The sequence below is a fragment of the Haplochromis burtoni genome, unplaced genomic scaffold (assembly GCF_018398535.1).
Source record: "Haplochromis burtoni strain Fernald_Lab_line unplaced genomic scaffold, NCSU_Asbu1 Contig_42, whole genome shotgun sequence".
In the NCBI taxonomy this organism is placed as follows: Eukaryota; Metazoa; Chordata; class Actinopteri; order Cichliformes; family Cichlidae; genus Haplochromis; species Haplochromis burtoni.
The window spans coordinates 1,235,827-1,245,938 of NW_024582403.1; the positions used below are offsets into that span (position 1 = coordinate 1,235,827).

Here is a 10,112-nt window from a genome sequence, read left to right on the forward strand (position 1 = left end):
TGTGTGTGTGTGTGTGTGTGTGTGTGTGTGTGTGTGTGTGTGTGTGTGTGTGTGTGTGTGTGTGTGTGTGTGTATGAGAAGGTCAGGCCATATGAGAGGTCTTTCATGTCTGTCTTGTTATGAAAGCTGAGCTGAGACAAACTCTCCACTCACCTCCGGAGGTTCACACACGCGACATCCTGACCCTCTCGTCCACAGCGGTGAAGCTCTGACGGTTACCTGATTTTAACTGGACTGCTTGACTCAAAGTCTAAAACATGAGTGGTGAGTAGTCAGACAGCTTAAAGGCTTTTTCCGATCGCTACTTTGTGCGATCACGAGAAAAATACCTGCCTTTATTTCTCAATTTCACGGAGAAATTGCTGGGATTGTAATCACGACAGAATAAGACGTGCACCTTGTCTGATTTTAAAGAAAGCTGTCGTGTTTCATCGGCATAAATTAATCAGTGTTTCGAATAGTATCAATGTAGTTTACAAAATATGACAACTGTAATATGACCAGGCAAACTGTGTTTTGCGCTCATGGACATGAATTTCCACCTTTTTTGTGTGAGTGAGAGTAACGTTGTAAGTAATATATTAAATTAGGAAGCATTGTATTTCATGTCAGAAGCAGAAAGTGTGGGGAGACCTCACCATGGCAACCAAGAAAGCGTTAAAAAAGGTGGAAAAATCTGCATTTTTAACCCAAAACGTCGTCTTTTGTACTTGGTGACAATCAGTGCATTAAAGGTTTTGAGCATTTCAAAAACTACCACAGATTGAGACTGTGTTGTATAATAGGTGATAATAATAATAAAGCATTGGAACACGGACTAATTTTAATTTTTTTTTACATGCTAGGGGTTTCCTGTTTAGTATTCATGAATTATGTCCTGCATTACAAGCTGCTTGACTTTTGCCAGCCATATATCCACCATGAGTTCACGTGTTTTGACAGATTTATTGTTAGTCAGTATTCACTTGGATTTCAGAGTTTAATATTATCTCTTCATTATAATAAATGCCTGATGATTATCTGGGGTTAATGCCCCTTTTATTATGGTATATTTCCTGGTTGTTGAGTTAAGGTTTCAGTGTTTATTTGTCAAAAAAAAATTAAGGCAGCTGGAACTGCAGCTTTTTTACTGAAACTGTGAATGAAACAGGGATTTAAAACAGAAACTCTGCAGTCTTTCTGTTCATTTGCAGCCTGATCAGCATCTGGATATTTTGGGGATTAGGTTTTTGCATGTGAATACTAATGAAGCACAGAGAAGTTTTTAAAAAAAGAAACATTAAGCTGACTCACAGCTGAAAGTTTCTGGTCAGCTCCAGCCAGCCTGACAAAATTAGCTCATGCGGTGCAGCTTACGATCAAACCGCTCTCTCACTGCTTGACTTGTATTGAGGCAGAAAGGAACATTTTGATCCTTTAATTGTGTTCATCACAAGATTTATGTAGTAATGCTGTTATATGGTAACCTGTGAACTGCCTTAATGTTCAGTCCTTCGCTGTAGTGCCTTTCCTTCCTTGAGACTTCCTTTTTCATTAGTCTTGCCTTTACTGAGCTTCACGACTGAACATTTTGTTTTCATTCCTACTCTAGTGTAACGCTGTAGAAACTGGCAGCTTCATCCACTCTTATCCATTACACACTAGAATGGGGTTATCAGTCCACTCCAGTCCTCCAGATAGTAGAACATTGTGACCGCGCTACACATTCGTTCAGACATTTACAAACAGCAGGTCTGAATCGTGCTGTGAGAGAACTAAGAAGACGTCCATCTCTTTGCGTGGTTAACTTTTTCTTTTTTACTACATGTAGATTATGTATAGATTGATGCAAACCTTATAAAATGATTTGAGTAGATTCGGTTTTTGGTTTTCAAAAGAAAGTGTTTATCTCTGGGGAAGAATGAAAAAAAGATTTTTGTGTGAGGTCAGTGATTATAGTAGATGTGAAGAATAAGCAGATGAGGACACTGCCTGTTTATTACCCGCTCTGTGGGACTTCAAGTTTGTTTGCAGTGGTTGGCTAAGAGGAAACAATGTAGCCTACTTAGATAGGAGGAAGTGCGAGCAGCGTCCATGTGTTACACACACACCGAGAGAGAGAAGGGAAACACGGTAAGACTGAAAAAGCTCGTTATTCATGTTAGTTTTTAGTCTATTTTATATCTCTAAAAGTTGATTCTGTTCATCTAGACGTAGCGTTCCTTCACTGGGCTGGTTTCAGTCATTATGCAAATGTACTGTTTGTAAGATTGGGGAAACCTGCAGTCAGTTGGATGAGTGACGAAACGTTTCTCCCACAAAGCGCTACGTCCAGATGAATAGAATCAACTTTTGGAGATTTATTACCTGGATGATTGAACACGCATCAAGAAGTCTACTTTATAGCTTTAAGCATAGAAAAAATTGCAAAGCAAGGCTTAAAAAAGACACAGCTCATGTTTGCCTACTCGGTTCAAGACTAATCCAGCACATAGTCCAGCTTTGCATTTAATTGCAAAACCAGAACTATGCTTGCAGTCTGCTTTTTGTCATAGTGACAGTGTGTATTTTAGAGTTCATGCTCTTGAACGTGTCTTTATTGTTTTTTGACAAATTAGGTAAACAGGCTATTGTACACTATGAGGTCATATTGAAGTGCTCATACATATTTTTGTTAGGAATGCCTTGCTAGTTGTTCGTGCCTTAGATTTAACAAGAAGCTGTAAACATTTCTCGCAGATTTTGGTTCATATTGTCACGATAGCATCACACGGCTGCTGCAGATTTAGCCCCTGCACACCTGTGATGCGACTCTGCTGCTCCACGATATTTCAAAGGTGCTGTGTTTGACTGAGATCTGGTGATTGTTGAGCACAGTAAAATAAAACGATGTGAGCATAACGAGTCCTTATTTGAGTCATTTCTGCTATCCTATCGGCTCGAGTCTGGACATTCTCCTGTGACCTCTGACCTCTAAATGGTATTTTCACCCAGAGAACTTTTTTTTTTCTCTTTTTCAAACCATTCTCTGTAAACTCTAGCGATGGAAAATCCCAGCAGACCTCAGTTTCTGCCTATCTGACACCAACAACAATGCCACATCAGAAGTCACATGATTCCCATTTCTTCCCCATTCTGATGCTCAGTTTGAATTTCATCACGCCCCTTTGACCATTGCCTAAATGCTTTGAGGTGCTGCCATACGACTGGTTTATTTGCATTAATGAACAGTTAAAGTTGAAGGTGTACCTAACAAAGTGGCAGGTGAGATGCTGAAGAACAGATTAATCCAAACTGGGGCCAATTAATGTTTTGTCCACCAACTGTTTTACCACTAAACTGAACCAAATTATACAAAAAAGGGGGATGTTTATTCTCTGAACACTAAAAAAGAAAACTGTGTATTCATAAAACTATTTCAGCTTGGTAATCTTCTCCATCTCAGTTGGCAGTGGTAGGTTACATGGTTCAGGCTTTTTAGTTACTGTGCCACAGCTAGGTCAGGTTTTGATTTGTAATCCTAAACAGGTGCTTCAGTGTTTCACACAGCAGCAGCTGTTTCATCCTGTTTTCTATTTTTTTTTCACCCCGAGCAATTGAGCAACATGCGATGTGTGTGGATATTCTGTGAATGTCTTAAAGCGTGCCGTCCCTCCAGAAACTACACGTGACAAAAACTTCACACTTACCAAATAATTTTTATTATTTTTTTCTTAGTTTCACACGAGACCTGCCTCCTGGACCAGGTGCTGGAGCTTATTATGAACGAGAAGCCCCCCACCAGTGCCAGCCTTTTCCTAAACGAGGACACAGAAAAACCACCCTTACCAGACAGAGTAGACCTGAGGAGGCGCTTACGCAGGGCCATGGAGAGGAGAGCAAGCAGCATGAAGGAGAGGATGAGCTCCGTCAGCAAGGCCAGTGTGAAGGGTTTCCTGAAGAGGAACTTGTTCGTTTTGTTCACCATCGCTGCCGTGGCTCTGGGTGAGTGGAAAGGAACAACAAATGGAGGGTTTTTTTTCCACTTGTGCTTTTATATTTGTGCATTTCGATGCTTATTTATTAGTTAATTTATTTATTTGCCAGGTATAATCCTGGGCTTTGCTCTACGCCCCTACAATCTGTCCCTGAGGGAAATCAAGTACTTTTCCTTTCCTGGGGAGCTCCTAATGAGAATGCTGAAGATGCTGGTGCTACCTCTAATTGTCTCCAGTCTGATCACAGGTTAGCTTCTAATGAGCACTTAAAAGCAAATATGTTTTATTTTCCCACACTGCTTCAGCACAGTACTGTCTAGATCCTGAAATGAGAGCAGATATCCTATCGTAGTCTTCAGTATTTACCAGCAAGCTGTTTCTATGATTAATTTAACATCAAATTCAAACTTTCATCAGTCCACTGAGAAAATAATGTTCTCTGCCTCAGGCATTTCCTCCTTGGACAGTAAAGCATCTGGTAAGATGGGTTTGCACGCAGTGGTCTACTACATGGTGACCACGCTGATTGCTGTGTTTATCGGCATTGTCATCGTCGTTATCATCCAGCCGGGGAAAGGGAACAGGGACAGCCCCGTGGCCAATGGTGGGAATATCGAACCTGTTCAGGCTACTGATGCTTTTCTGGATCTCATCAGGTAACGACTCAGAAACTTGACTCATGTGTTAGGTTACACAGTTTCCACAGACAGTCGCAGTTCATATTACGAGAGCAGTCTAACAAGAATGTTAAGAGTTGGATTAATAGATTGATACCACTCTTTTTTTATATGAAGCTACTGCCAGTAATCAAATTACTTAGCTCAGGATAACTTCCAAAACACCCAATGATGTTCACACCCCTGTCTTTATAAGGTACAAGCTGTAACCTAACATGCTTGGATGGCAGACATAACAATTGGATGGAGTCAGGCTCTTTCCATTGCTTCCCTTATTTGTTCTGAACGATGCTAAATGGCTGCAGAGCTATACTTAGCCACAGACAGTGTAAAAGATGGGCACAGCCACCATGATGTCACCGATCAGTTAGTGAAGTTTGTTTGAAACTGAGAAACCACAGCACATCACAAGCACCTTTCTGACTTTTAGAATGACAGTGATTTACAAAAATGACTCAATCTTATTTTCAGTGAGACCTGAAACTTGGACTGAGCCCATAAAGTTAGCAGGAACGTGTTTACTGAGGTCAGAGTGAAGCAACTGAGTGCTGTTTTCCCATAGACTACCCCAGGAGTCGCCCCCTGCTGGTTATTAAAATAATTTAGGTTTTAGGCATATTTATTTATGTATATGTGGCTCATTTGATCTTTGCTTTTTTCTATTCTAGGAACATGTTTCCTCCTAATCTGGTAGAAGCCTGCTTCAAGCAGGTAAGCCTTTGTTTTTATCCCAGCCATGGTTCATATCTTCTTCATTATGGAACACTTCATTTCATTTAAAGAAAGAAAATCTCCTTTATCTCTAAATCTTGATCAACAAAAATTTGATAAACATATAGTTTTATTTTCCTAATCTCTATTACATTGCATGTATTGCTATGTAACTACCTTAAAAACATTTCATGTCTGTTGCAGTATAAAACAGTGTACAAGAAGACTGTTCACACCAGAAATGTGACCGTAACCCTGAACCTCACCGACTCGCTCAATGTGACCGATTCTGCCTTGAGCATGAACCTCAGCACGGTGCTGCACACCATACAGGTGGGTGTCTACAAGCACCTTCAGGTATAAGTGCAATACTTTAATCACTATGAAAAAGAAAACTACAGTGCGTATTGATTTATGTGTAAAACGTTTTCAACCACAGGAGACTGTGGAGGAGGTCGTCCCTGTGTCTGGCTCCTCGAGCGGAGTAAACGCTCTGGGTCTGGTGGTGTTTTCCATGTGCTTCGGTCTGGTCATTGGCAACATGAAACAGCAGGGCCAGGCTCTTAGAGAGTTCTTTGACTGCCTGAATGAAGCCATCATGAGGCTGGTGGCCATCATCATCTGGTTAGTAAAAACCCAGCATCCACACCATATGAAGATTCTGAGTAGACTTAACTGAAGAAAACTCTCCCTTTAGTCTATAAAAGCAACTAACCCAATAAAATTACCATTATAGTAAAACAATGTTTCCAAACTTGCAGGTATGCTCCAGTAGGTATCCTGTTTCTGATTGCTGGGAAGATTGTGGAGATGAAGGATCTGGCAGAAGTGGGCAGTCAGCTTGGGATGTACACTGTGTCGGTCATAGTGGGTCTTCTCATCCACGGCCTCTTTGTCCTGCCAATGCTTTATTTCCTGGTAACCAGGAAGAATCCTTACAGCTTCATTGGCGGCCTGCTGCAGGCACTGATCACTGCTCTGGGAACCTCCTCCAGGTTAGCTTCTGCATAATTCAAACATTGTTATTCATTCATTCTGAATCTCATCATAAGAAGCACTGCATTACTTCCTTTGTGTTTAGCAGCATTAAAGGCCAGTCTCTGCTCGTGTTTATGGTAATGCTAACATGTCTCACCCTGTCTGCTTCAAGCTCTGCTACCCTGCCCATCACCTTCCGCTGCCTCGAAGAAAACAACCACGTGGATAAACGAGTGACGCGTTTTGTCCTTCCCGTTGGAGCCACCATTAACATGGATGGCACCGCCCTCTACGAAGCAGTGGCAGCTATCTTTATTGCTCAAGTCAATGGCATGGAGCTAAACTTTGGTCAGATTCTCACCATCAGGTAACAGTACTTTGGTTTGCTAGTACTCAGCTGAGCCCTCTCTTTCCTCCCAGAAGATGGGCAACCTGTGGTCATAAAGAGATGATCGCTGTCTCTACTCTCTGACTGTCACAGCAGAAACTAAGACTGATCAGACCAGGCAACATTTTTCCAATCTTCTGTTGTCCAACATTGGTGCTACAACTTGTAGCCACAGTTTCCTGCTGCTAGCTGTCAGAGGTGGCGTAGGTGTGTGTGGTGTGTTGCTGCTGTAGACCATTTCTACATTCCTAAACACACAGGGTTGCTGCCATGTGACTGGCCGATTAGATACTTGCTTTAAAAGCCATTGAACAAGTGTATCTAATAAAGTGGCCAGTAGGTTTAAATACCTACTACTGCTTTTGGCTGTTCCATTTTTCACGAGAGGTTGCCATAACGAGCAGCTCTGTATATTTAAACTAGCAAATATTTACTGAGGATGGCCTTCCTACTGCAACCCACCAAGGGCTTTGTGTCTGCCCTGGGATCAAATCAGGGCTCCGGTGTGTAAACTGCCACACTATTACAAATAAAATACTCAAAGTTCACTCAGCAAAATGAGAAAATAAAGTCTTTAGATCGAGTTCAGTCACTTGAAATTGCTGAGATTTTAGCTTCAATACAATTTTAAAAATTATAACTGGTATGCAAGAATATCCATACGGTGTTTACGAAGGAGGTGCTAATCTATAGACTATGTGTGTAAACATGCTTAATTCTGCTGCTAAGTTGGTCATTTTAACATAGTAGCCTATGGAAATATTTTGCATCAAACCTCTAGTGTCCATTTAAGGAACTGCAGTTTCTGGCACTTCCATGCTGTCCCCTATATACAACACATACACAAATACAGAACAAGGTAAATGCGTGAGATAGGGATTTGCTCCAGCTTACTCCTCTTTCTGATCACACTTTTTATTACTAGATAGGGAAATGAGAGGTTAATAAACATGTAAACATATATTAAAAGTGTGTTTCTGCTATTATTATTATTAGACAAAAATGTGTAATACATTTTAAATAACATATGGTAGAGACAGTATTCCTCGTGTGCTTTTATCACACTCTACTACACCCACCAGCAGTGCACATGTGCTGTTTGTTTGTTTCCTTTTATTAAATGCATTCACTCGCCTCTCCATCCCTCCCACCGCCCACTCAGTATCACAGCAACGGCTGCCAGCATCGGAGCAGCAGGCATTCCTCAGGCTGGCCTGGTTACCATGGTGATTGTATTGACATCGGTGGGACTGCCCACGGAGGACATAACGCTGATCATCGCTGTGGATTGGTTCCTGTGAGTTCCCACTAAATGTCAGCTTGATGGGGATTGGTCTGGGATTGTGCCAGCTTAAATGTCATTGTAAAGCTTCAGAGAGCCCAGAGGTCCCACAACTACAAAGGTTATCGATGCATAATGCAGAGTGATGGATAAGAGAGCCTGCAACTGTTTTCATAGCATCCATCCATCCATTTTCTTCCACTTATATATGCAGTCATTTTTTAGTCTTTCTCACTTATTCTCTCTCTCTCGTGACTCCAGGGACCGTTTGCGTACTACCACGAATGTTCTCGGCGACTCCCTCGGGGCCGGCATCGTGGAGCACCTTTCCCGCAAAGAGCTGCAGAATCAGGACGCCGAGGTGCGCAACTCTGTAATCGAGGAGAACGAGAAACCCTATCAGCTCATTTGCCAGGACAATGACATAGTCAATCATCTCAACAGCGAGACCACAATGTGAAGGCGAGGGAAGCACATGAAACGGCGTGAACATACAGAAGCATTAGCGTGATGCAGTGATGGAGAACATGATAGCCAATGCTTGAGGTTCACATCTTTCCCTCAAATACAAAAGCTTATCTGGGAAATACGACACAGTGACGCCTGTCCTGGGACAGCTTGATGACAGAAACTAATGTTCACGTGTTGTTTAGGAGCATCCTGTGATTTTTTTATTTTTTATTTTTGAAATACAGTTCAAAGCCATCAAATAATCTCACTTTCAAGCTTGAAAACACAGCATTATTAGAGAAACAACACCATTCATAATGTAAACCAGCTTATTTTTTCAGTCTTGTGAATTTATTCTTTAGACTTCGCCCAGTTCTTCTGCATGACTAAACATTGTCCACTGCAAACATCCATTTTTGTCATTCTAATAATGACTACCTCTAATAGGACTTAGATGTGGGATTTCCACAGCACTACACAAAAATAAAGCTGGATGTAAATACACGAGCAGCAGTATTGTTTCCTTCCTCTTTTAAGTGTGCTTACACGATTTAATCGTAAAACTGTGACTGTTAAACACTGGATACAAGTGAAAAAGAAAACTTTTACTCCTTTGTTTTATTTAGTTGATATATTTTAAATGACTTTATAGACTGTTCCCCACCCCCAGTGCTTTCTTATGGATATTGGTGTGTATTTCTTGTATTTATTTGGTGCTATATGGGCACAGTACTGCAATGCTAAAGGAGTAATTAAACAGAAATAGCTGCAATACTGAAGGTGTTCATATTCTGTTTCTTTTTTCCTCCTGTTGATGGGAACAGTGTTTTTTAAACATTAGTACACTATTACACCAATCGGTCTGTGTTTTCTGCATTATATGTTATTATCTACTCAACATGTAATTGGATTTTTGGTATATTTTGATTGAAATGTTGCTGGTTACTTTACAGTTGATGGTTTTGTGAAAAAGTGCAGTGAAGAAACTTGGTGAATGCTTTTGAGAACCTACACAGTTGTTTCAGTGTTGTGCATAATTATAAAAGTGATGGTGTGAATACACGTGTCTGATTTTGTACCAGTTCATGCCCATTAAGAGGTCTCGAGTTTTTGTTTGCAGGTTAGAGTTTTGTTGCTTTAAGTTATTTCAGTAGAATTGTTATTTCTGATGAAGGAGCAGCTCAACATGTTGATGGACAGCGTGTGAAAAAATGTGATAAATAAATGTCTCAGGAACTGAAATGAACTGTGATTCTCATTATTGTGATTGTGGCTACCCCTTGTGGAAGATATTCTCCCCTCCAGACACTCTCAGCTGCTCTCTTAGAGAAAACAGTGGGTCAAATGTTATATGAGAAACAAGTTTCACATATGGATGAGGTGAATTCTTCTTTTTTATTACGAACATTTCATCTAAGTTTGAAATCCTTTTATATAAAAGCTAATAGTTAAGTTAACCCAGGCTGTGCTGCTGTAAGCACTACAGATATGTCACTGCTGGATGTGATAGGGAAACCAGAATATTTAATCAGAAATAAAATCAGTTTAGAAAACTGTTTCCAAAACACAACACACAATTTACTGCTTTTTCTTTAGTACAAATAATAACAGCACTATTTACATAGTTTAATATAGGACAAGTTGTATAAAAAAGTATATAAATAAGTATA

The 10,112-nt window shown here is 40.5% G+C and overlaps 1 protein-coding gene across 2 annotated transcripts; it reads left to right on the forward strand.

Annotated features, from left to right (window-relative positions):
* Positions 1 to 84: 84 nt before the first annotated feature.
* slc1a6 (solute carrier family 1 member 6) lies at positions 85 to 9,684 on the forward strand. 2 transcript variants are annotated; one of them, XM_005920769.3, is made up of 11 exons: positions 85 to 264; positions 3,697 to 3,963; positions 4,066 to 4,203; positions 4,405 to 4,612; positions 5,302 to 5,344; positions 5,549 to 5,677; positions 5,784 to 5,968; positions 6,106 to 6,339; positions 6,495 to 6,689; positions 7,873 to 8,007; positions 8,254 to 9,684. In XM_005920769.3, the coding sequence occupies exons 1-11, from the start codon at positions 258 to 260 to the stop codon at positions 8,450 to 8,452; spliced, it is 1,740 nt and encodes a 579-aa protein (XP_005920831.1). In that variant the 5' UTR covers positions 85 to 257; the 3' UTR covers positions 8,453 to 9,684. The 2 variants fall into 2 exon arrangements, with proteins under 2 accessions (XP_005920831.1, XP_042076005.1); XM_042220071.1 differs by lacking the exon at positions 85 to 264 and adding an exon at positions 1,241 to 2,112.
* Positions 9,685 to 10,112: the final 428 nt, after the last annotated feature.